Raw genomic sequence first — 26,643 nt, forward strand, 5'->3', positions numbered from 1 at the left:
ATATATTGAACACACATTGGCTATCGAATAGGGAATTTCTGAATTCCTATTTGGATTTTAGAGAATCTTTATTCGGTAACCAATTCCTAACCAATCAATTCGTCCGACCATCTAAACTTTTTGTCGTTCGAGTATAATTTTCACGTAAGGTTATGTCTACGCTTGACAATCAGCTGATTACAGCTGATACAGCTGACATTCTTTCATAATTTTTAATTAATACAGAATTAGACGAATCTCGATGTCACTTATATAAATCTATTAATACTTTTTGAAGATTTTTATAATGGCGTGAAATAATCGACTGGATTTAAAAAAAAAATAAAAAGATTGTAAATTTATGTCTGCATGTGTTATTTACTTTTGAAATAGGTTTAGTAAGTGAAATATATATATACATAATTATTTATCAAGATTTATCATATATATAATTATTAGTTTGATGTTATTAATATATTTGTTTACATATCAAACTTTATTGTTTTATATATTTTAAATCTCTTGAATAATTTTTTAAATATTATTATATGTGGTCAAATATTTTAGGAGATTATAAATTTTTAGATTTTGATATTTTAAACAGTATTATTTTTTAATATAATATACGTTACATATGTGTATGTATATGATTTACAGATTTATTTAGTAATCAAGATGACATCAATGTTTGATCAGTATGAGCAAGCTTCTCAGCGTTCCAAGCAAGTGATTGCACCACCAATTCGTCCAGACATTGTGAGTTTGTATCATTAAATAATAATTAACAATATACAATTGTAATATTGTTTTACAGAGCACAGCAGGCTTTATTCAGATGAAGCTGCAAGATGATGGGCCAATTTTCACTAAACAGAAAGTTAACTTTTTGCCATCTGATAAAATTCTTTATTTAGCTGTTAGTAGCAACACAATTGTGATTGCTATGGCTAACAATATTTTATTGCGCATTGATATGAAACAGCCTGACAAAACTGAAGGTAAACAAAGTAATTGGTTGCTTTTTTTCTATTAATCAATAATAATGATATATAATTTTTAATAATTTTCTTGTATATTTTATTAAATCAAGAGCATTGTATTTTTGCTTATAGAAATTGATATATCCAAATATGCACTGAGCATGAAAATGTCCGGCTTGTTTCTGGATCCATTGGGCTATCACCTGCTGATAACTCTAGTGCCAAGACATGGAGATAATCCACTACCAGAGATATTCTACTTGCATAGGAAGACGACAAAACTCAAGCAGGCTGGCAAGTTCAAGGGTCATGAAATTACTGCGGTGGGCTGGAACTTTTCTAACACTTCGGAAACAACCTCTGGTCCAATTTTACTGGGTACTTCCAAGGGTCTAATTTTTGAAACAGAGATTGGATTGGAGACTGACAAGATTTTTAATACAAGTTTGGAGCAGTATTGGCGTCAGGTATTAATATTTTATACACAGATCACACATTATTCCGTTTATTTGCTCATAGTCTTTTATCATTATTACTATTCATTGTTAACAAAGCTTCCGAATTACCTACCTCTTTATGGTACAAAAGAGGTAGGAGGATTGGTGAGTTTTACATATATTCTTCTTTTTTATATTTTTATATATAAATAATTAAAAATATATTTGAATACAAATTATTATCGATAATTTTTTTTTTTTAATATTATAGCTTTTTCTTTGATCACATAAAAAAACATAAAAATATGAAGACTACTTTTATATCTTTATGAAAGATAAAAACTGATTAAAATTTACTCACTCTCTATATGGCTACAATAAGGATAATACTAATAAAGATATATTTTTTTAATTATTACACATGCACGCATGTGTGTTTAAATATTAATTTTAAATTATTCAATTTTGAAGTAGTATATGAAATGTCTTTAATGATTTTTTAGGTATTTGACTTAGGAAAAAATAGTAAGCCTCCAATCACTGGAATAGAATTTCACAAAATACCTAATGCAGACAAATATGTGGTTATTGTAACCACTCTTATGCGCATTTATCAATATATTGGTGCTATTGGCAATCCCGAAGAGAAACCTCTCTTGCAGCAAGTGTTCTATAAATATTTGAATGCCCAAGGTAAGAAAGATACATAAAAGCTGTCTATATATATGACACCGATATTTTAAATCAATCTTGTAAGAACTCTAAGAAATTAAAGAAAAAGAAAAGATTGCTTTAGCTTTTTATAATTTGAAGAAATTTAAAAAAACATTGTTATATGTTAGAACTATACATTTCAATAAATGAATATATTACGTATTTGTTTCAGAGAGTTTCAGTGAAGTAATAAATTCTCTGCCATATTCGAAAATGCAATTTTATTATCCATCTTTGGGTGCTCTTCCAAAGTCGTTTGGATGGTTGACAGAAACTGGGATTTTATATGCCCAGGTATAATTATGCTCTCTATTCAACTTTAAATTCCTAAAAAATTGAAAATTATTATAAATATAAATATATATTTCTCTCAAGTTAGATGAAGATTGTATGATGATTTTAGGTGGATCCGAAATCAGATACGAACATACTGATCAATCAGCAGATGTTGACGTGCCCAGAAACAAGTCTTATGGGCAGTAATGTTTCACAAACCACTTTTGTACCATTGTCCTTCGTATTGACGGAATTCCATGCATTATTGCTATACCCGGATCATGTAAAGGGCATATCGCTTCTGAATCAGGAATTAATATTTGAAGACATATACAATGATGTATGTGAATTTCTTAGTTCCTTATAATTGTTATATTACAATTATAGTTCATTAAGAATTAGAGAATTAAAAGAATGTACTATCAATATAATTAAAATAACTACACTTAATTACAGATAATTTGAATAGAATTTAATGTTATAGCTAAATTATGTATATGTTATTTAATGATGTTTAGGCAGTTGGCAAATTAATCGGCATCACCAAGGATCCCGCGACGAGATCGATTTGGGCTTATAGTGAGCAAGCCGTCTTTAAATACAGAGTAACAAAAGAAGATAGGAATGTTTGGCAGGTAAAGAGAAAATAAAAATAACAATTTTGAATGGATGCTAATAATGTATCTCGTCCAGGTATACGTGGACAAGGGTGAGTTTGAGTTGGCTAGACAGTATTGTAAAGACAACCCGGCGCACATCGATCAAGTGCTCATTAAGCAGGCAGAAATGCTTTTCAAAAACAAAGAGTGAGTCAGTGGATTTATGTTTCTATCATGTGCAAAGTATTTTTTCTTCAAAGTATTATCTAGTATTATCAAGTATTAATCTCCTAGTGAGTTTTGTTTTGATATTTGAATATATTGCAGATATGAGAGGAGTGCTCTAATTTATGCTGATACTCACTCTTCCTTTGAAGAAATTTCATTGAAGTTTTTGCAGGAATGGCAAATTGAAGCATTGAAAACGTTTCTGTGCAAGGTAATTGATAAGTATAAGAACTATAAGAATTACCCAGCAGCTATTTTTCGCAATAAATAAATATTAAATAAATAGATATTATATATTTCAAGAAACTCGATGGTTTGAAGACACAAGACAAAACACAGATAACAATGATTGTAATTTGGGTGACGGAACTATTTATGAACCAAATGGGAGCCTTGCGTAGTAGCAACACATCTTATCTTCATGATTCGCAATACTTAGAATTGCAAAAACAGTTTGACAGTTTTCTCGCCATCCCCAAAGTCGAGGTATGTAAAAAAAATAAGAGCGGATTAGAAATGGAAAATATATATTTGTTAAGTTTTGCATTTTTTTATGCCTTTGGCAGTTGTTAAGTTAATTTGATTTATCATAAATTTAATTAATTCTAACATTAACCAGAGCTTTGGATACTTAGGAATGCATAAGGAGAAACCGTAGCACGATATACGATTTGATGGCCAGTCACGGCGACAAGGACAATTTGATACGTCTTACGATAATGCATTGCAACTACGAGGAGGTGATTCGCCAACATTTGTACAAGAATAATTATCTGGAGGCACTTGGAGTACTCAAAAGTCAGAACAATAAAGATCTCTTCTATCGATTCGCGGGGATATTGCTGCAAGAATTGCCGCGCCCTACGGTAACTGTCTTGATCTCGCAAGGATCATCGCTGAAGCCGGCGAAACTTCTGCCAGCTTTGGTCTCATGCAATAGTGATGAAAAACACGTAAGAAACAAATTGTTACTCTTTCATCTTATAATTATATTGACATTGTAATAATAATAAAATTAAAAATAATGATTATTTATTAAAATGATAAATGGAAAGTTGGAAAAACACAAGAATCCAATTTGTAAGAATAAAATAGGATAAATATAGAAAACTGACACGCGATATCGCGATCAAATCTTTATATCGAGATATTAGATTATATATATAGCGAGATATTATCTTTGATATTATATTATGTTTTTTAATTACACATAAGTAACTTTATTAATAATTCATCCCTTTTTCCATAGGCAAAAGAAATTATTAAATTCTTGGAGTTTTGTGTGTACAAACAGAGCTCGCAAGAGCAAGCAATCCACAATTTCCTTCTATCATTGTACGCGCGTTACAAGCAAGACGAAGTCATGCGATATATAAGCTCTCAAGGTAAATACTTACAATTAGTGTGTTTTATGAATAATTAATTTGCTTTACAATTATAAATAAATTGATATGTCTGATTTTTTTTTTATTATGGATATATCATTTAAAATCCTTGAAACGATCTATTGTTGTTAATTCCAGGTCAGGATATCAGCATGGTGTATTATGACGTGCATTATGCGTTACGATTGTGCCAGGAAGTAGGCTTAACGGAAGCCTGCGTACAGTTGTCGGCTTTGCTCGGTTTGTGGGCTACCGCTGTGGATCTCGCGCTTACGATCAGTGTGGATCTCGCTAAACAGATCGCTACCATGCCTTCTGATCATGACGACGAACTAAGAAAGAAATTATGGTTAAAAATAGGTAATATATAATTATTTTGTTAATTAATTTAATCCTATTCAAAAAATCTTGTAAATCTACAATGGATTTATTATACAGAAACTTGTGAAGGAGAAATTATATATATATTTGTTATAAATTATGGTTAAATAGAAATTATTATATTGTGTTGTAGCGGAGCATGTGGTACGAGAAAAAGACGACATACAACAAGCAATGAAATTTTTGCAACATTGCGATTTAGTTAGGATAGAAGATATTTTGCCATTCTTTTCCGATTTTGTCACAATTGATCATTTCAAGGAAGCCATTTGCAACTCTCTACAAGTATGAGTTAAAATTAATTCTGAATATATGTAACGACATTTCAAATTAGATCTCTTTTCACATTCTGACTGCAGGAACATATTTCGACAACATTCTGTATTTTTAATTTTAGCATGCTTCTTTCCATTAACTTTTCTTTTCTCTTTTAATGTGCAATAGGAATATAACCAGCATATTCAAGATCTTAAGGAAGAGATGCAAGAAGCCACAAAGGCAGCAGAGCTAATTAGAAAAGATATTCAAGCCTTTAGAACCAGGTACTGACAAACAATTCTTTAAAATCATTTACTTCTTCATTTACAAATCCAATTTATTAATATCTTATTTCATGGTAAGGGAATAGAATAAAGGAATAGAATATGTTAAGATTATTTATCAAATGTGTGTTGAAACTTATATTATATGAAAGTAACTATTGTGTTTATTATTATATCACAATATTTTATATATTAGGCATTGTTTCTATGTTTTATTTAATTATCAAATCGCCTTCTTTCAGATGCACTTTCGTGCATGCGAGGGACACATGCAATACATGTGAGGTGCAATTGCTGTTGAGACCTTTCTATGTGTTTCCCTGCGGTCATAAATTTCATAGTGATTGTTTGGTGGCGGCATTAACGCCGATGCTGTCTATGGATCAAAGGACGAAGCTAGCGGATCTTCAGCGACAATTAACTGCCATCTCAAATCGCCCTGAAGACACCATCTCGATGACATCTGTGTCTTTGTCTACGAGAGACCAAATCAAGGCCGATATTGATGAACTGGTCGCCTCGGAATGCCTTTACTGTGGAGAGCTTATGATAGAGTATGTTTCTGAATGGCGTAATTAAACAATTCCAATTGTAAAAAAGTATTAAAATTTGAAGAGTATTCATAATTATTCTGAAATTATTTGTATTCGAAAATAATTTTGGATCTTAATGAATCTTAATATGATGATTGGTTATTTTTCGCAGATCAATAGACAAGCCATTCATTGAGGAAGAGGATTACGAACGCGTGATGAAAGAATGGACATGATGAAGCTTCTATACAAAATTTGGTAGATATTTATTTTTTCTTCTTTTTCTAAGAAGTTTTTATAAGAAGAAATTAATTATGACCTGTGTAATAATCATGGCTTAGTCATAAATTACAGCTTGGCTTATATATATAAAATTGACGCTTCGAATTCTGGTATAATTTTCAAAATTGCATTTTTTTTTCATATAATTATGTACATAAGCGATTTCTTAAAATATATAAATTCAAGAAAGATCATGAAAGATATATTGAGCTCCAGATATAAACTTTTATTCACAAGAATAGCGATTATTATAATTTAAGTATTAGAATTATAGTCGATTTTCTCTATCTTAGATTTCTCACTATTCCAAGTCAGTTGTTTTAGTCTAAACTAGAAATCTCTTTTTATGCTGTTGTTTCACTACTTACATTCATATTATGATTATGTTGGAGCGAAAAATGGACCGTGCAATATTTTAGAATAAAAATATTCTGCATATGCACTATATTAGAATGCATACTGAAGAAATTTTAGAATAGAAAAAATACACAATTCCAATTATCTTATTATGGGGGAAATTGACTGTATAATTGAAATCCTATGAATGATTTCAATTTCATTATTTTATAATAGTAAGCTTGCAACAAACAGATCATTGTAATAAATTTGATTATTCCAATCAACTCTCTTCATTACCGCAATCAAATAATTAACTTTATTTATATAATCAGAAATAAATTTGAATGGTTCATATACAATGTTGAGATCTTAATCAATACTCATGCTTCATTAATATTTTTTGTTGACAATATCATAATTTCTATAAACCCTTATCAATATTATTATTGGAGATATTTATGCTTCCTATAAGTTAAAGATAATTAACAGGTCATAATAAAACTCAATATATCGAATTTAATTATAAATCACTTTTATAGTTAAATATTAATAAATTTTTTATTTAGCATTTAAAAGAAGAAAAATAAGAACAAAAAAAATTAAATAGTCTTGGCGAAAGTTTGTTTTGTAATTTTCAATGATGTAAATTATTGTTAGTGTCTCATTTACAAATATTCAAACTACTGTTTAAAAATGATTTAGATTCAGAGGAAATGCTATTAAAATCGATGTATCGATATGTGAAAATATAAATAAGTGCAGACTGTATTTCTTTATGTTTTTTCAGACAGAACAATTCAAAAATAGTCTCCAAATATTAAGAAATCTCCATCTCTGCCTTTTTGTCTTTTTTACTGACAGATTTATTGCCGTAGACATAGTAGCGTAAAAGTTTGTTGGCCCACTCTAAACCACAGCTGTCGATTCCGATTCTGGCGGATTTGACGATTCTGAAATCCTCCGCTGCGCCGTCATCCTCGATCCACAAACCTTTCCATGTACAAAGAGAATATCTGCTGTGCTCCTTGTTAATCTGATACGCTATGCAGAACTTGGAAGGGCCGTTGCACAATTCGTGCGGTTTTAAATCGGTTTTTCTCATCTTCGAGTTACGCTGATCAGTCATGTATGTGATACCCTCCAGAGGATCGACGGCTCGCACTAGCACCGCGCATCCGTCACCTAAGACCTTACCAACAGGTGAGATGAAATCTTTTGGAAAAACTGTGGATATGAGGATTTAGTTTTCTTAAAAATTTCTAAGATATTGCAAATTTATAAAAAAATGCTCTTTTTCATAAAGATTAAAGAGGCATTAAAGAGTTTTGTGATAGGAATGTCTGATTTATTTTTTCAGATTATAGTTCCGAATATCCACAGCATTTTCTTTTAATGAAATTTGAACATTAACTAAAATAAATTGACTCTGACCTTTTAAATTGTTATGTTGCAAAATCTACTAATTTAAGAATATAGAAATTTAAACAACTATGAGAGATTGCTGATCCTAGATTAGTGTGATGGACTTTAGAACATTATAATATATTAGAAATAGAATTATATTAGAGAAATTCTTGTATTTAATATTTACAAATCCTAATTTATTGCAACATAAGCATGCTTCTCGTATTCGGAATTTTTTTCGCCAACGCTGGCACTTCCCAGGACGTAATATCGCGTAATTTTCGTATAGTTATCATCCGGCATAGAATCTTTGGACGGCACAGCTACTATAGTAGGAGACCTTATGAAGGGTTGACACTCGAGCCACAGATTATTACACGCATAAGCGAGTTTCCGATCGAAAGTGTCCTGGTCGATCGCAAACGCGTCGCAAATATTGGACGAATTATTACAAAGTTCGTATTGCTTTAGGCGCGTCACATGTTTCGCGATTTTTTTTTCTCTTCCGTCATTCTTGCATTGCATGTTTCTTAACAATTCCATGTACTCGAGGCCCACCAATGGTTCCACTGCTTTGATTAATACATGCGCGTTCCCCTCTAAACGTTATTTAATATATTGTACTAATACAACACTGATAATATATTAAAAAGTATGAATGATTTAGATAAGTTCTCTTTCGAATTCAATCAGCGCAAAACCAAAATTATCAAATTGCTACATTTAATATAATATTAAATGAAAAATAGAGTAATTATAACTGTGTCGTATTTATAATTGCTGTGAAGATCAATCACTATCAGGATTTTTTATATTTAATTGTTCCTATTTAATTTATATATATTAGTATAATTAATCTCACAAAGTATTTAAAAATGCTCACCTTGACTAGAGATATTGAAGCAGTGGTACATGCCGTATGTCATATAAACATAAATAGTTCCTGGTGGCATGTACATTGGTAGATTACGAGGTGTAACCTTGTTTTGATAAGTGTGCGATGCTTTATCGATTGCGCCTAAATATCCTTCAGTCTCTACAATTCTGCCTTTAAGGATAGTCCCATTCTCAAGATATCTTACAAGTACTTTCCCTATAGGAGAAATAGAAAATTATTCAACAAATAGCTCATATGTAATATACAGAATATAAATAAAAAGATCTATGATATGCTTCATAAATATACTTGCTGTAACAAATAAAAAATTTTTAACATTATACATCTCACATAAGAGAAGCTTAATAAACCTAGGAGTTGCTGTGCTAGTTCTTCACAGGGAGTATCAAAGAATTTGTATTGCAGTCGGTTAGAAGATAACTCCTTTTCCCAAGGTGTCATAGGAGGATCCTCTAATTGACTCAATTCTTTCTTCATCATCTCCAAATCTACAACAGCTCTTAATTTTCCTTTGCCAGGATTCGTGTTTGGTTTCAACTTTTCTTCTTCTGTATAAAATAATTTGTTAACAAGTTCGTCTCTATGAAAATAAGAATCTTGTAATTGATCAATTAAGCTTGTAACTAACCCTTGATGCGAATTTCCGTGTTTGGTCCTTTCTGATTATTCTTGGATTTTTTAAAGGATGCAGTAATGGAAGGATTGCTTGTATCAGATCCATTTTTGCTATTTTGATTTTTTAAAGACTTGAAGTTTAGTTTTTGTCTTTCATTCAATATCACCTAAAAGCAATAATATTAATGCGGAATTATATGAAAATTTCAATAGAGATATATATAACTTGAAAGAAGCTGCATCGAAAAAAGAATTATTATAAATGAAAGTTGTGAAACATTTCTATACTATTTTTTTGGTAGAAAAGTTTAACTTATCATTTTCAAAGAACAAAAGAGATTACATTAACATATAAATATAATTTTTTTAACGCGTTTATTATAAAAATTATAAAATATTACACAAACCATTGATGTCGTTTGGATCTTTGGTATAGTTTCTTCATCATTTTTTTCAATTGTATTTTGCTGCTGAATTTTCGCAGCTGTTCTTGTTCGTTTCATCAATTTGTCTTGTGTTACAAATTTAGTTGTCTCACAGCTTCCAATAGCTCGAAAATGAATTATTTCTATGCGAAATAGCGAGAGACGTGTATCAATGTCGAAAGATTAGAACAAAGTTTATAATTATAACTATTTCGTTGGCACGAATTGATCAAGGGCATTAATTATTCTAAAAAAATATAAAAGAAATTATAAAGACGAATAACAAGAATAGAGATTATTCTCGAGTATCTTTAGCGTCAATATCTGCGTTTGTTTCGTTTGCTTGACAACAGAATTTTAATATTGCGCAACTCTAATTCATCGTGTTATATATTTTTTAATATAACTAAAATTATATAATTTTTTAATATAATATAATTTTGTAAATTTATGTATATATAAAATATTGTGTATTTTATATCGTTTTTATATTGTATAATTTTATACAATATTATTTAGTAAGTCTTATATATATAATTGTATTACAATTGTGTATATATTTCTTATTTTTATTTAGTCTTACGGCAACGAGATTAAATGAGACAGTCGCGTATATATTTAATACACACATTATACATGCCTGCAAATAAATCAAAACAATAAACAACAATAAAGCATCTTGCGTATGACGGGTGACATGGACATGACAGCTGGCGCTGACAATCATAAAGAATAAATATGAGCAAATCGGCCAATCGCGATCAAAATTAAAATCCCTCGACAGCGATTGGTCGATCCGTTTATGGCTTGAAGTTTACCATCTCGCATCTTTCTGTCTCGTGGCCTTAAAAGTCCATCCAGGCGTACTTGCGTAGTCACCAATATAATGCATATTCATGGACGATCAGACCAATCAAATGTGTGCAATGTAAGGGAAATCGTTTCGCGTTCTTCGTACATAATTTGTCCATTTTTTCGACGCACATTCGTTACGCGAGTTCGCCAGAACTTTAATATTTAAGTAAAGGACGAGGAAAGGGAAAAGGGAAAAGGAGAAGTAAAGAGAAACGTAAGTAAACCACGTTTCCTCTTGTTAAAAACGATGATCGAATGGCGCTATATTCTCGATACATCGGCGCGACCAATCAGATTCGTTCCCTCCATTCTGGCTGTTCCTCTCCCCTCCCCCCCCCCACAATCTCTTTGTCCGTTATAACACTTTCTCCCCTTCCTCGGCTCGTGCGTGCGTTTGAATTCGGTGTATCCGCGAGTTCGGTGTTTCTTTTCGCGCGTTTGCCTGCGATTTTTCATCGCGTGCGACGATCCTCGACGTGGGTGATCGCTGCCGTGGAGAAGGTGTACGGGTGCAACGCGAAGGTGAGTCGATCAAACGAGATTGATGAATGTCAAGGTCGCGCGCGCGACCGGATTGATTTCGCGCGAGATCGCGTTTACCCGCAACAATTAGCGGGCACTAGCGTGTCTCGGTACTCGATATTAGCATGTATAATGAACGACGTCGTGAGATGAAAGCAATGACGATTTATATACAGCTATATTATATCGAATATCCATTTGATTATAATTACAGAGCTAAACTGGACGTACGTATAATTTGTATTTTTTTATTTTCGCCATCTTGATCGCGGTTTTTCGTACGGTAAAATATTTTGTGGTTAAAATATAATATTCTATAATTGATGCGCATGTAATAATGCACGAAGATACATACCGTGTGAAAGTCGATTCAGTAATCCTCCATTTGAGGTAAATTGATGATACTTCGTAAATGTCAATAATAATCTCATATTCAGTCAATTACAATATATGTGAGGGCAGTAAATTAATTATTATGTGGTTACCGTTGCAATATATTTGATATTTGTTTTTAGACAGTCGAATAAATGATATCTCGATTGTTTCACACACAGTCATCATTATTTATTTATAAAATCTTTGAGTCAATTGCTCTCACTTTATTAACATTATTAATTGAGCAAGACAAAAATTATACAAAGGGATTAATTGATAAAAATACAACCCAAATGATACATAAATATATAATAAATTAAAATACACAAGATTTATTTGTGTAGAAAGGATTAATATTATTTAATATCACATATTATATTTATATTGTTTCAATTTAGATGTAGAGAGTATTTTAATATAATATATTTCTTATACTGTATATTTTATACTAAAAAGTTATTTTATATGATAGTTATTTTATATAAGATCTATTATATAGGAATACTTTTTTATGAACTATATAATCCTGGTGGATATCGAAGTCGATTATTTCAGGTTTTTTTTTTTTTTTATGAGACAAAAAATATTAAATTAATAAATTTTTCATTGAAGTCGATTTTGATAATTTTCGATATTTTCATCGCTTAATGGATCGTTGGATCTCCAGCAAACTCTTGCCCTTCGTCTCTGGGATCAAGTACCATACATAGGGTACTGCTGTAAGTACAATAAGTCCATAGCTCCAGAAAACGATCGTTTCTCCAGCCACATCGATAAAAGGCTGATAGGTTTTGGCGAATACGAAGGATAACATGGCATTACCTGAGGCAATGCAAAGAGATGCCAAATTCTTGAGATTCGCCGGAAACATCTCGCTTAAAAGAGTAGCAGGTACCGGGATCAAGCCATAGGATACGAAGATATTGAATGATAGCAATGACGTGATCGGCAACCACGTCAACTTTCCAGAATCGAAATTCAGAGAAAGAAGATAAAAGTGCAAGCCAAGAGCGGCGAGCGAAATGGTAACGCCGATGCTGGAAACGATCAGCAGATTCTTCCGGCCAAGTGTGTCTACCACCAGGATAGCGGTGAAACCAGCGACAATCGTGGAGAAACCCAACGCCATTACCACGATCGACGGCGTGACGCTTACCCCAGAATTGAAGACGATGATTTCCGCATAAGAACTCATCGTGTTGTATGCACTCGCGTAGACGAAGATATTTAGACCAAACATGATTAGAGCATTTTTCAGATTCGCTGGAACAACGATTACACAAAGATTAATTAATTCTAGTTTGAGTTTTATGATTTTTTTGTGACCTAATATAAGAAAAATATTGCATTTAGAACAAGGAAAAAGCTCTCAGTTTGCATAGATCTTCGGTTTAAAGTCGTGGAATTTTATGGTTTTTCACAAAATTCTGGATATTTGTAATTAGATTTTTAAAATATTGTATTTTTGAAACTTTAGAGAGCTATAAGATTTAAAATTTTTATATTTTTAGAACTTTAGTTCTTTATAATTTAAAAGCTTTTGGGGAATTTTGATTTAAAAATGTCAAAAATTTTTAACTTTATTCAAATTCTAGCTTTGGGGTTTGTTAATTCTGTCTTCGAATAAAAAATCATATTTATGTTAAACATTTTTCAGAATTTAAGGAAATGTTTTAGAGAAAGAAAAATATATAATATATTACGAAGACTTCTAGTAATACTTTGTTTTCGAGATACCTGGTAACAGAAAGTCCTTAAGCTTCGTCAGAATACCGGTGTTAGCGCCGTCGACGAAGTCCTGGAGCTGCACTAGCTCGGCCTTGATGTCAGCTTCTCGTCGGAACCACTTGAGAGATGCCTCAGCCTCGTCGATATTGCCGTGAAGAGCGTAATGACAGGGCGACTCGGGTATCAAACTGAAGAGGGCCACAAAGAGGATATTCGGCACGAGGCTCACATAGCTGTACATCTCTATGGACAGATAAGGGCCCATCGCATTGCCTAGAAACGCACCTATGGATGCTGCGTTTATATTCATAGATATCTGAACAAACAATCATATATTATGATTTATTACTTTCGCCATATTATAAAATTTAGAAACATGGATTTTATTCACAAGACTATTCAATTAAAATAGCGATGAGAAAGAAAGAGAAGAGGAAGAATTTAAAAATTGAATTCAAAATTAATATTTTTTGTTATTATACATACACTACAATGATAATACTGAGCGATTAATTTTAAAATATTTGATTATTGTATTATATATTGTAGTATATTATTATATATTTGTATTATATTACTATTATTATTATAATTGATCAACTCTGATAGATTGTATAAATTGATTTATTAAGGATATATTAAAGAAAAAGTAGAGGAAAAAGCCTTTACATATAGAAAGATGGATTAATTAAGTTACCAGAGAGCCTCGTATGGAAGGATCAGCGATCTCACCAAGATACAAGGACATTGCGGGCCACAGGATGCCCGATCCGATTCCCGAACAGAATCTGGAAAGGTAGAGCCACGTGACCGATGTAGCGCAGATGTTGAAGATCCAGCTGGAGACTAATGGCAAGCTCGATAACAGGAGCACCCTCTTTCGTCCGACATATTCTGAGGGATTGTGTCGTGGCACGCGTTAGAGACATATCATCCTGAGAACAAGATCACCACAACTCAGAACTGTGGCTCGATCTCTTTGAAAACGAGAGACGCCATTCTCTACTTTTATTTGCGTTGATAAATCATTTTCGGAGTTTATTTGTCGAAGAAAGGAGCATCGCGAAGACGAAGACACGAATATTCTAGTAATTGAAAAATTCAAGGATTCTTAATTTAGGGCGAAAAATAAGAGTTTTAATTCCAAGACTTTGAGAATATTAGGATTTTACGAGAGTTTCTCGAGGACACAAATATTTCAGCAATCGGAAATTTTAAGAACACATGAATTATAATTCAAGATATTATAAGGATATAAAGATATTATACATATACATACAAATCTATAAGGATACAGGTCGAGGATATCTAAGGATTTTTAGTGTGTTTCATCATATCACGATGTTTCACAGTTTTACTATTGAGGAACGAAGATTCGCTTCCGATTTTCGACTTTGCTGAGTCGTGGCTGGCTTGTTCTTTGTTGCACATTTTTAATCGGAAGAACATTCAAGCTGTAATTGATATATCGATAAGCAAAATTTATTGGTAATACATGCAAAAAGAAACATGCATAGGGAGCACTAGATTTCTTGTATTGCATCCGGTAATTTAATAATTTCCCTATTGAAATAAGAAAAATAGAATAATGCATATAATAAAAAATCATTTATTTAATAATAAAAACAGACAATTAATTAAGATTTTTTTTTATAATAGAACTTAAATGGCGAATTTGACCGAATCAAAGAGATTTATTTCGATAAGTCTTTCTAAAGTTATGATCGATAAATCTTGTTTTTAACAAGAGGAGTAATGGCGGAGGATTCTTACCTTGACAAAAAGCACCAAGAAGCGCCCCAATCAGACGTCCAAGGTTTACAAGGGACGCCACCCAAGATGCCTCGGTATCGGTCAGTTTCAAAGGAATATCCGCCTCCGCTGATGTTAGTTGTGCTAAATATGGTGAAGCCCAGCCAGTCACCAGACCACTAACAATGGCTTCTAGACTGACTGGCGCGTTAACGCATAACGTATCATCGGAAACGAAGAAAGACATAATTTTACGTGCGTCAGTAAAAAAAAAGTGAGTCTTTTTCTTTTATACAAAAGGCACTCTCTTTTATGGATAATATTCTTTTTTAAGTGAGAAATGCATGTTATTTTTTAATTGAATTTATTTGAAGATAATAAATTAAATGATTATAAAATATAATTTGAAAATAATAATTAAAAAACATTTGTTTATTGCAAATAATGTTGTTGTTATTTTTAATTTATTGCAAATAATGTTGTTGTTATTTTTATTTAATATGTTTTTTAATTATTATTTTTAATACTATTTCAATTATTTTTTTTTAATTTTTTTTTTCAATTATTATTTTTAATACTTATAAATATGATTATGCTACACAAAATAAGATTTACACAATTGTTGAATGGATTATATTTATTATAGCTGACAATGAAAAAATGGTGAAAGAAAAAGTTTTATATACAAAGCTATAAAAAAAATTTTTATTAAGTACACTTTAAAAGCTATTTTAGATAACAGTTTCTCTATATATATTCGGATAGTAGTTCGAAACTGTCGCTCTTTTTTCTTTTATGATATATATTATTATGACATATTATATTTAATTTTTATGATTAGTTTAATGTGAAATATTTGTTGTTTATTAACTAAAAAGCTTTTTTTATTATATATGTCAATTTTTTTAAATTAAAGTTTCTTTTTTATTTTAATTAGATGAAGACTTACTTGCGAGAGCAGCCAGCCATTGCGGCCAAATGGTGATCTTTCTGCCCTCGACCACTTCTGGATTCTTGGCACAAAACATCTTTTCTCCAGATATGTACAAGGTATGTAAGTCACATTTCACGCGTCTCGTTATAGAATCGACTGACCCCTGCGGGTTCGAGATCATCAGTTTCGGTACGAAGAAAAGTCGAGATGAATACATTTGCATTCCGATAAGGATGCGATATATTTATGACATCATCACGCGCTGCATGATTTGATGATACGCTCGCTAACCACTGCTGTATATTTACACCGACGTAGCGATCTATAAAAAGCTATGTCAGGGCAAATCTACCTTAGTATAAATCAGACCACGTAAAGATTTCACATTCCAAGACAGAATGATAAAAATTAAAAAAAAAAAAGACTTCCGCGTTTCAGAAATTATAAATTTCAAAAATTTTGAATTACAAGAATAAAAAGATTTGACGATTAGAACATTGAAAATACAAAGTTGAAAACTTTATGACATAGTCTTTTTTTTATCTTTAAATGCCCAATATTCAAGTACCTAAAAAGTTTGGAAGATTTTAAATTCGTGAGTCAAAATTTTTAATAAGAATTTTTTTAGAATTTAGAGTTGAAAAATTTAAGATATTAAATTTCCATAAGGTTCTAAAATTCTACAAATATTTAAATGTTAAATATTCGAAATTTAAGAGAATAAAAATTTTTGATTATTATCTCAAAGACATAATTAACAATAATAATATAAACATTAGTAATAGGCATGTATTTTTATGAAAAAATCGGAATTTTATATATAATTGTGTAAATGTTAATATTTTAATATTTACATATATATATATATATATATATATATATATATATATATACATATATAATATTTGGTATCTCTTTTTTTTTATTTATATAATAATATTAGCACAACGGGAAAATAGAATACCTAACGTGTTTTAATGTTTTATTTTTTTTGGAAAACGTCGGGGTTTTTGATGAGTAAAGCCAATACTGGCACTAAAATGGCTTTCGGTTTTCGGAAAATACCAGACAGCGTATGTAAATATTGATTAGAAATCCTAGTGGTAATTGACGGCGATATTGTGCATTCTTATCGCGAAAACATGTCGAGCACTTTTAGCTAATAAAAATACCGAAATTCCAGCTGCCTCTATAAATTTATTGCCACGACGCGAATATAATCACATTTCACCTTTTCTGGAACATTCTTCTTAAGAAATTCTCATTAAAAATCTCTATCTTTTAATATTTTATATTTGTTTTTAATATAGATTCACAATTTGGCGAAATTTTTGATATTATAAAATGTGAATTTGATATAATTTAATAAGAATTTTTGTTTGATATATATGTTAACATTTATTGTATTGTCTCTTATAGAAAGATTGGATTTTTTTAATGATAGATTTTAATGATCAATTTAAAGTCGATTTTTCTTTTAGTGAAAATGTCAAGATTTCCAATAATATTTTAGTCATAAATAGCAAAGAAAGAAAGAAAAACTTTTGCTGAATTAAATTTTAATTAATCCCAAGTAGAATTTATTAGAATTTGTATTTGAGGCTTCATTATAAAAGTATAAGTGATGTTAAAAATTTGCATCAATTGCAATAAATAAAATAATTACTTCTCTCGAAAAGAAAAAGATCGATTTTAATTATTTTTATCATTTCTTTTATTCCGTTTTACGCAAAATTTACAATAGCAGTGGAAGTTTTTTTTCATACTTTCGTATAACAAAGAGAAACATAGTGCTGCATTTGTAATATACAATAAACATGAACAAAAAATATAGGTATCTGCGACTCTTTTGAGCTTATTCGTCGCGGTTTGCTTTTTAGAATTTTATACTTCGTATATTTCTCTTCTACAATCGCTGCATTCTTTCGCTCACTACGAAAAGCACCGTAAATAAAGCACCGAACTTCCCCAAAAAGCATCCCTTCGCGTGAGCGCGCTCTCCGATTATTCATATCCAATTTCGGCGACAAAACAACCCACTCGCGTGCGCTCTCGTTCACCAACCCCCTCTCTCTCCAACCTCCTCGTTTTCATCTCCGTCGTTTTCCTCTTCTTCCTCTTTCTTCACCCCTTCATTGTACCGAAAAGTCCCTCAAAACGGCGCGATACCTTCGTGAGAGCATCGTTTCACTACGGACGTCGCGCATTTCCGGCAACACTCGTGCGTCCCCGACAGGGACGGTATTGAGAGGCGAAATTGTCATTTTGTTGTTTACAAGCTTAAAATTATAAATTTCATTTTCCGTTAAATAATCCAAGATTTGGCTTAAATTAATAACGATTACGAATTATGCTAGACTTCATTTAAAATTATTAAGATTAGGACTTATTAAGATTTTATTTAAATTGCAAATTATTTTTGACGTCTTACTTAAACTTTGGAAGAATAAATATATTTTTATTGTATTTTATTAAAAGAGAAATTTCTTTTCTCTCGGATTTTTGATAGTTTTAATTTTATATAACATTGCATATATATATATATAAAATTAATTTCTAGGAGATTGTATAGGATATTAGTTTTAAAAGTATATATGCATAACATATATATACTTTTTATTCTTCTTTTGTGGAAAATATAGATTTTTATACCACAAAAAATTATGTAAGTAAAAATATTTATTCTTAAAGATCCTATGCTATGTATGCATACTGGGGTTAGCTAAATATGTTATTGAAGCTGCAAATCTTTTTCATCTCTTAAGGAAAGAACATTTTTTATATGTCATTATTATTATATGCATATAATACATTTATTTTTGTATCACCAACATTAAGATGAGCAAATTTTATTAATGGTTATGTAAAAGTGTATGAATGTGAGTGTTGAATGTGCTCAAATATTTATTGTATATGCCTTTTATATGTATACATATATATATATATAATAATATATATTTTTAATTTATTAAAAATAAATAAAAAGGGAAAAAATTTTGTCATATTTTTCAATTAGTTTTTTTCAGCTGTCTTTTACGAACGGTATTGGAACTCTCTTAAATGAGTTAAATCCAAAAATGCGGAAAGGAAAAGACGCTTGTTGTCATCAGAGCATTTCTCTTGGACAACGAAATTTCTAGTCACATTCCTGGTCACCGCTCGCACCCTCTTGGTTCCCATGCGGGGGTGCATTCAGTGCGAATCGCGCAGTCGCCCGAACACCTCGGAGAGACTGGCCCCGGCGTTGTGATCGCGTGTGAGAAAAAAAAAAGGGGAAAGAGAGAAACGAGGGCGCGCACGGAGATAGAGGCGAGGGAAAAGGCTTCGAGGTGTTCGACGCCTTTTAAACAGAGCGCGAGTTGCGACGTCCAGGCCTGCCTGTCCTCCGGAGGATGACGCCGTTATCCGTGATGTCGCGTAGGCGCTGTGGCCGCGGAATTCGCATTCGCTGGCCCTATTATTGACTCGGGGGGGTTGGTCCGGCGGCCATGACAAGGGGTTGGATTTGCCGCGAGATCGTCAGATGGCGCGGCGTGTGCGGTCCACCCTCCCTGGAATGCTTTCGGCGAGGATCCTGCCGACGCTATCCTGCCCTACGGGTCCATCCACGACGCTGAGGGCGACCGACCACGGTCAGGTGGAACGCGCTCGACGCTGAGCGTCGCCGTGGAAGTGCAACCGCGCGCTTGCCAAGCGCGCGCGCGTGTCCGAGTGGAATCGCGCGGGGCGGAAGCGGTGCGGAAAGTCCATTTCGAAAGGCTGTACATCGTCTAGGGTGGACCGAGGATCTTCCTACGGAGGTCTCTCTACGCGACGCGGTGCGCTATTTAACGGGAAAACTCTCGCGCGAGTCGACGAGAAAGATCGCCGGAAGTCTGACGTTCGCCGAACGGGATCAAACGGCGCCGAATTAGGCGGAGTGAAACGTCAATCTGCTCTCGGGAGTGCCGTCCACCATTTTGGCTCTGCACGGAGGTTATTCTCTCGCGGAAGCGTCGAGACGTCCGCGCGACTCGTCGGAGACGAGGTCCGTCTTTCGGAGTAATCTCTCTTCCTTCTCTTTCTCTCTTTCTCTTTCTTTATCTATCTCTATCTTTCTCTTCTCCTTCCCCTTCCTCTCCATTATGTTACTGCAACGATGAGCTTTCCGGTGATCAAGTAGAGCGAGTGATTTCCGGAGGAGAATCTGTGTCGCTTGTATAGGAATCAGCTGAAGCAGGCAACGTTTCGGCGCTTTGTCGGGAAAAACCCTGGGACGTTCTAGGACGTCGCGACGTCCCTGATGCTTTGGGACTGGAGCCATTTTTATGCGCTGCATGCCGGGAGGAGCGGCTCTCCCGCTGGAAACTGGGTTACCGCGTCGCTTCCGCTCAAATTCCTCCTCTGCTTGTCGCCCGGAGGCCCTTAGATTCGTGTGACGGGGCTGAAAAGCGTGCTCTGTCTTTGGCGAGGAAAGCTTTTGTACGTGATATGGCTATTTAGTGAAGAAACTTTGTGCAGATAGGAAAGGCGTGGATTTGGATCTCGAGAGAGAGAAAGAGAAGAAAAGTTGTGTGCCGAGTGATTAATATTTGACAAAAAGAATCGCGTAGAGTGGAGAGGCGTGGATTTAATCCGTCGAGATAGAAGAGATCGTGTGCTCGGATGGATTTGTCGCGGAATTCTGTGCGGTGAGAGAAGCGGCGTGGATCTGTATTATTGAGGAAGGTGAAATGTGCCCAGGTTCTAGGCAGTAAAGCAGTGCGCGGATTAATACGGGGGTGGATTGGTGTAGTTTTTGAGGGATATTACATCATGCGGGACGAGGAGATGCGTGGATCCATTAGTTGATGAAGAGTAAATTGTGCTTCGGCGGTACTTGTCGGGGAGGATGCGGGCAGAGAGGCAGATCTCTACGTTAATAGCGGAGAAATGTTACATAGACATTTAAGACTGAGTACGTCGAGGGTTGATAGGCAATAATTGATCTCGGTTCATTCGTGATGAATCGTTAAATGGAATCATTGAAGAATAGGAAAAGTTAGATTCGTACATCGAAGGAGAAGAGAAACGTTGGGAAATAAAAATAGAAAAGCGTTGATTTCATTGAGGGAGGTGCGGCATGGATGCTTAGATGGAGCGGGGAAAATAAGTGATACTTGAGGAAATATTTCGCGATTGTTCTTTATTGAGGAGGATTTCGCAAAGAAGTAACGTCGTTTTACATCCGATATCGAATGATCAATTACCGAGGAAAGAAGATGACGGTTCGCATGTTAAGGAAACCTGCAGAAGTTTTCGGGAAAGAAGAATCGTGTGTTGTTATTGGTGAAAATATTCTGTCAAAAAGCAAGATGTAGATCTGTATTCTACATTTGTTGAAAAGCATGCTAGCTAATATCATCTTCGACGAAGGCATCAGAATTAGTTTCGCTGGGAAAAATCGCGGCTCTTCCACCAAAAATGAGAGATTTATTTTTAACGAAATAGCACTCGCTCGAGAATCGCTTTGGAAAACTCCATTTTGCGTAGTCTAGAAAATTCAGCATCGCGAAAAATTCTTATCTCCTCAAGGAAAAGACAACGTGGTACTAAAAAAAAAAAATTAAATTTTTTTGTGCCGCCGAAGATGTTTTCCTTTGCTTGAAAAATGTCCTCTGCTCACTACAGAGAACCATTGATTTTTGTTCCTCTCGTTTATCTGTCGAGAAACATCATGTATTATTCTCGCTTAAGAAATATCCTCTCTATCGGGAAGAATTGCGGTGCGTGAATTCGTAATGACAAAAATTGTAGATCCTTCTCCACGATTCTAGTTGTGAAAGAGGAATATTGTCCATGTTCGAGAAGAGGAATCTCACGAGAATTAAAGGATTCGTAGAACGGGATGATCGCTGAAGGATCTATGGGATTCGCGGAATGGCAAGCGATGGTGGTTCTTCGTGGAAGGTGGATGAATCCGACGAGTAGTGCCCGAGAAAGTCGCCAAATGTAACGTTTTTTTTTGTTTTTTTTTTCTTCAAGGACATGGCCGAGAATTAGACTGAATAGGCGTCGGGTACGCCAGGAATGATGGAGATCGAGTGATTTCGGCAATGGACCGATAAGTAGTTTTAGATGTTTCGTATGAGTTTGTGTGAGATCAATTGCTAGTGCTACGGAAAGTGTTTTGCGGATTTTCCTAACTTGGAAGGATTACGCGTTGAAGGGTCAGGTCTCTCCGTTTCGCGAGACGTGAGTATTTCATCACGCCATTTTGTATTATCAAAATAAGTGCGAGGATTGATCCGATCAAAAGAATGCGGAACATAAACCGCATTATTTGAAAAAGGACTTTATTCTATAGGTGTCGATAAAGTATCGTATTCGTAAGAAATATAAGAATAATAATAGAAATGATTATAGAATAGAATTGATCATAGAATATATATTCTTTTATATTAATTACATTTTAAATTATAACTCAATTATATTACGCGAAAATTGATTTGTTTGATTAATAAAATATTTAATGTCGAGAATTTTTGGTTTACATAATAAATTATTCTTGCAAGGTTAACAAAAAGAATAATGCGATGAAATCATCTTACAACAAGCAAGATTTTGCTAATAAAATTAATACAATAAGTATAATAAAAGATCGGATCTCTTGTCTGCATTACAGAAATAAGGATCTAAAAATTTAATTATTAATATCGATGCGAAAACGATATAAAATAGTAATTTCGTATCGATAATAAGACTGTTTGATTTTAATAACATGAAATTTATTGTAACATATCGTTGACATATTATTTGTAAAATTTTTTTTTAAACGGTTTTCATAAAGATTTTTATAAGAATGTCGCACGTGATTATTTTCGCAAGCCACATTTGGCACGTTTATTACGGTGGTATAAAATCATTATTTTTTGCGACAGTTTATCTGCCTGAAAGAGTAATAATAAGTTTTGACAACTGTCAAGATTTGTTCTTCGCCTTCTTTTTTTAAAATATCACACATGTCATCAATATTTTGCAAAGAAATAATTTATATATTTTGAATATTTAGAAAAAAATTGCTTAAATTCGTTCAAATAAAGAAATGCTAACATTTAATATATAGAATATAAATTAAATCTTAATGACAAATTAATGTGATCCTGTTACGTTATTTCTCTTAACGATACACACGTCATTTAGCGTGACTTTAAGGCATCGGAAATAATGACTAAAGTAGTCACGAATTTTGCACCAAAAAGTACGAAAACGACAGTATTGTGTTACGAAATAAACAGCAACTTAAGTTTTAGCATTTCCCTCGGGAAGATGGCAGGAAGGGGTGAGGGTGGTATGGCGGGAGCGAAAGAGCATGGTTGAAGGAGGGTCAGGAATGATGGCACAACCTGCAGTCCCATCTCTCACCCCCATGCACCGGTATATAAAGCCTCGGGAAAGCGCTAACCTATATGCTCGTTCGTACGGCAAATCATATTCAGTTTCGCAAAATGAAAACCACCCGCGGTGCACACGCCATCGCATCCGTTTCTGCGTTCTTCCTCTTCCCTTGCCCCCTCACTGATGGATAAGCGTGACGGAGAAAGAAATCGTCTTTCGGAGGAAATCCGCGAAGGCTCGATTTCAGAGGAGAGAATCCTTTTTTTTTAAACGCTCATGTATTTGGCAACTTTGCCACTTCAATTTTAAGAAAATACCAGAAAGCAAAATTTTTAGACATTTTCTGTGTGTGTGTGTGTTTTTTTTTATATATATATTTTTTCTAATTAATACGGATAGAATAAACAACCAACGCAAATGTAGAAGGAACTTAATTAGACGGAAGGAAATATAAACAGGTGTAATTTGCAATTAAAGCAAAAATTAAACATAATAGAATAAACTGTGTTAAGGTTTATAATGAGCGAATAATACTTCCTTCAAAATAACGATCTCATATAGTGGAACTAATTACCGCATAATTCCCACCGGAATCTCATTATTATCTATGTGTGTATGTGTGTTTGTGCTTCTCGATATTTATTTTATTAATTATAAGTAATTAATCAATAGACTTTCCTGCTTAATAATTAGCATATGGGGAGCATATAAATATGATATTAAAGGCAATATATGTGTATGTTAAATCATGCGCAAAACGATACCGTTAACTATCTTTATTATTCCTAAAAACGTCGATGCATCAAAAGAGATTAATTAGACTTAATAGAACAGAGATTAACCGTATATAAAATTTAAGATAAATTTAATATTGTTACACGCATATAAAGAGAATAAAGAGTAATAATAATTACGTGATACAAAACTTTTTAATAAATCTGTGCAATATATCTTGCAAATAGATCATTTCTTTAGCTATGAGCGACAAAAATAAAATGAAAAACATGAAATGTTCTGATTCTTATAAATAATTAAATTTTTATATAAATTTAAATAGATATTATTTTTAAAATATTTTAATTTCAAGTTTATTTACCGAGATATGTCTAAGACTGAATATTTAAAAATTACAATAAATTTGTTTTTGAAATTTTTCCTAAAGAAAAAATTGACTAACAATAAGTTGGCTAAAGAATTTGATATTACAATTAAATCTTTTTTTTTTTTAGATGGTCTCTGTATAGATAATATTTCAATTGAAAGTCGATAACTGATGAGATGATTCTTCTGTCGAATTGAAAACGGAGGAGGAGAGAGAAAAGAGATGCAAGTGGCGATAATCGTGTTTCTTTTAGCATCGGGATCATTACGGTGGTGATTTGTGGCGCCATTAGAGAAGCGCATCCGAAATGCGTTCCTGAAAAGCGAGAACCTGAAATTAATCGCCGGCGCTTGGCGCGAGAGGCAGAGGAAGGGGGAAAGGGGGCATAAATTTTGAGCATCCTCCTCTGGGATCCGGGGAAATTTTTCGCTGCTCAGTCGAAATCCGGAAAGTTTCGCGACAGTCACAAACAGAACGTGCTTTTATCGCGACTGATCCACCACCTCCATAAAGTTAGTATTCCATTTGCAGAATTTCAATGTAAGTGAGAGTCTTTACTCTCTTTCGCAAAAAAAAAAAAAAAAAAAAAAAAAAGTATAGATTTATCATTGTATTTCTAAGATAGCGTCAAGATATTAAAACTAAATTTAAACTAAATTTAAAGCAGATATCTTTTTTTTTGCATGATAAAATATGTAAATGCAAATAAGGATTATTAAAGGCAAAGACATCTTGAAAGGTAAATAACGACCGACATGTGTACAGAGTAAATAGATGGCATATTTTTACAATCATCGGATAGATTTCCCAGATATCTAAATCGCAATACAAAGATTATTAAGCTTAGGCTTTTAAATTCATTATAATTAAGATTATTATGAAAAATAAGTAAAAAACATCGGCTTTTAAAAATATATATATATTTTTCCTCCGATAAATTGAAAAATAAATAGCATTATGAAAAAAGGGGTAAGGGATAATACTTCTGAAGTGGAAGGGTAGACATGTGGATAATCAAAATGCACGAATTAATTAAGGACGGGGGCGGAAGGGGATGGCAGAGGGAACAAACGCGTTCAATGACTCGCGATTGCGCTTTTTCGCTGCATCATGTTCGCAACTTTAAGAAAGTATAACGACGGCCGATGCGTACGGAAGAATTGATTTAGTATGCTGTAAAGTAGTACGGCGGTGACCCCTTTTCACGAAATCGATATATACACTTCGATACACATGCACGCGTCACCTAAGTTCACGTGCACCCACACAGGCCCACAATGCACACACACACACACACACACACACACACACACACACACACACATATATATATATATATATATATATATATATATATATATATATATATCAGCGCGGATGCCTATATCTCTCAAATGCCCGATCCATTTTGCTCCCCCCTCTTGTTGTTCTGCTTCTTTTCGTCCTTAAATTAAAACGTCGGCGGAAAGAGTCCTCCAACTCTACATTGCAATCCATTGTATTTCTCCTTCCCTTTCGTGCTTGAATGAATAAATAATTAAGCTTTGTTTAAAGGTGATTGACTTTTTAAGACACGTGGAAAATTTATTTTTACAATATAAAAATATGTATGTATGTTAAATTATTATATATGTATATTAACTTCTTTTGATAATCGAAGAGGCTTATAAGAAATTAATATAGTATTAATGATTAGTTATATTTTATTAGTATTATTTTATCACTATGATGTTATATTGAAAGAATAGGAACCGTGCAGTGCTTATTCTTTTGAGAAGTATTAATAATAATAATAATCTCCTGATCCTTTCGCTCTCAACTGTATTTGTGTATAATAATTTTACCAGGATATATACAGCAATATAAAAAGACACACAAATATTGTATATCTTCACAAGAGAGAAAATAATATTTTATATTAATTATTATCAAAAATAAAAAAAATTAAAGTAATAAAGAAATTTGTTTAAAACTTAATCAAATATAAAGAATAATAAACTTC

The 26,643-nt window shown here is 33.0% G+C and overlaps 4 protein-coding genes across 16 annotated transcripts in view; 2 read left to right on the forward strand and 2 right to left on the reverse strand.

Moving 5' to 3' along the window:
- Positions 1–193: 193 nt before the first annotated feature.
- Positions 194–9,216, forward strand: Dor (vacuolar protein sorting-associated protein 18 dor). 3 transcript variants are annotated; one of them, XM_070292789.1, is made up of 20 exons: positions 194–377; positions 637–735; positions 794–977; positions 1,092–1,426; positions 1,514–1,561; positions 1,900–2,089; positions 2,283–2,404; positions 2,514–2,726; positions 2,905–3,021; positions 3,080–3,192; positions 3,313–3,424; positions 3,517–3,699; positions 3,849–4,166; positions 4,463–4,598; positions 4,737–4,958; positions 5,113–5,264; positions 5,424–5,521; positions 5,764–6,075; positions 6,227–6,312; positions 7,537–9,216. In XM_070292789.1, the coding sequence occupies exons 2-19, from the start codon at positions 655–657 to the stop codon at positions 6,288–6,290; spliced, it is 3,000 nt and encodes a 999-aa protein (XP_070148890.1). In that variant the 5' UTR covers positions 194–377; positions 637–654; the 3' UTR covers positions 6,291–6,312; positions 7,537–9,216. The 3 variants fall into 3 exon arrangements, with proteins under 3 accessions (XP_070148890.1, XP_070148889.1, XP_070148891.1); XM_070292788.1 differs by lacking the exon at positions 7,537–9,216 and having other exon boundaries at positions 6,227–6,973; XM_070292790.1 differs by lacking the exons at positions 1,514–1,561; positions 7,537–9,216 and having other exon boundaries at positions 195–377; positions 6,227–6,972.
- On the reverse strand, positions 7,044–10,743 carry LOC138931737 (putative 3-methyladenine DNA glycosylase). 5 transcript variants are annotated; one of them, XM_070292794.1, is made up of 6 exons: positions 10,658–10,724; positions 10,000–10,264; positions 9,606–9,759; positions 9,328–9,525; positions 8,963–9,172; positions 7,044–7,899 (listed from the first exon to the last, which is right to left on the reverse strand). In XM_070292794.1, the coding sequence occupies exons 2-6, from the start codon at positions 10,093–10,095 to the stop codon at positions 7,493–7,495; spliced, it is 1,065 nt and encodes a 354-aa protein (XP_070148895.1). In that variant the 5' UTR covers positions 10,096–10,264; positions 10,658–10,724; the 3' UTR covers positions 7,044–7,492. The 5 variants fall into 5 exon arrangements, with proteins under 5 accessions (XP_070148895.1, XP_070148896.1, XP_070148893.1 ...); XM_070292795.1 differs by having other exon boundaries at positions 7,045–7,857; positions 10,658–10,723; XM_070292792.1 differs by having other exon boundaries at positions 7,808–8,678; positions 10,000–10,160; positions 10,658–10,743.
- A 489-nt stretch (positions 10,744–11,232) lies between these two features.
- Rho-5 (rhomboid-5) overlaps positions 11,233–26,643 on the forward strand; it is a 72,873-nt gene continuing 57,462 nt past the window's right edge. For 3 of the 6 annotated variants that reach the window (XM_070292801.1, XM_070292806.1, XM_070292805.1), the window contains exon 1: positions 19,403–22,396. The gene's annotated coding sequence lies outside the window, so the exon portion shown is untranslated. Of the gene's footprint in view, positions 11,395–15,232; positions 15,524–16,186; positions 16,300–19,402; positions 22,397–26,643 lie in introns of those variants that run through there. The other 3 variants (XM_070292802.1, XM_070292803.1, XM_070292804.1) reach the window with 3 other exon arrangements.
- Positions 12,227–16,354, reverse strand: LOC138931742 (facilitated trehalose transporter Tret1). Of its 2 annotated transcripts, none has more exons than XM_070292807.1 (5): positions 16,199–16,354; positions 15,271–15,450; positions 14,195–14,391; positions 13,507–13,813; positions 12,227–13,032 (listed from the first exon to the last, which is right to left on the reverse strand). In XM_070292807.1, exons 1-5 carry the CDS (start codon positions 16,275–16,277, stop codon positions 12,407–12,409), a joined length of 1,389 nt encoding a protein of 462 aa, XP_070148908.1. In that variant the 5' UTR covers positions 16,278–16,354; the 3' UTR covers positions 12,227–12,406. The 2 variants fall into 2 exon arrangements, with proteins under 2 accessions (XP_070148908.1, XP_070148909.1); XM_070292808.1 differs by having other exon boundaries at positions 15,271–15,446; positions 16,199–16,298.

Source organism: Polyergus mexicanus, unplaced genomic scaffold (genome assembly GCF_030449975.1).
Source record: "Polyergus mexicanus isolate NDT 795.1 unplaced genomic scaffold, iyPolMexi1.0 SCAF_3, whole genome shotgun sequence".
In the NCBI taxonomy this organism is placed as follows: domain Eukaryota; kingdom Metazoa; phylum Arthropoda; class Insecta; order Hymenoptera; family Formicidae; genus Polyergus; species Polyergus mexicanus.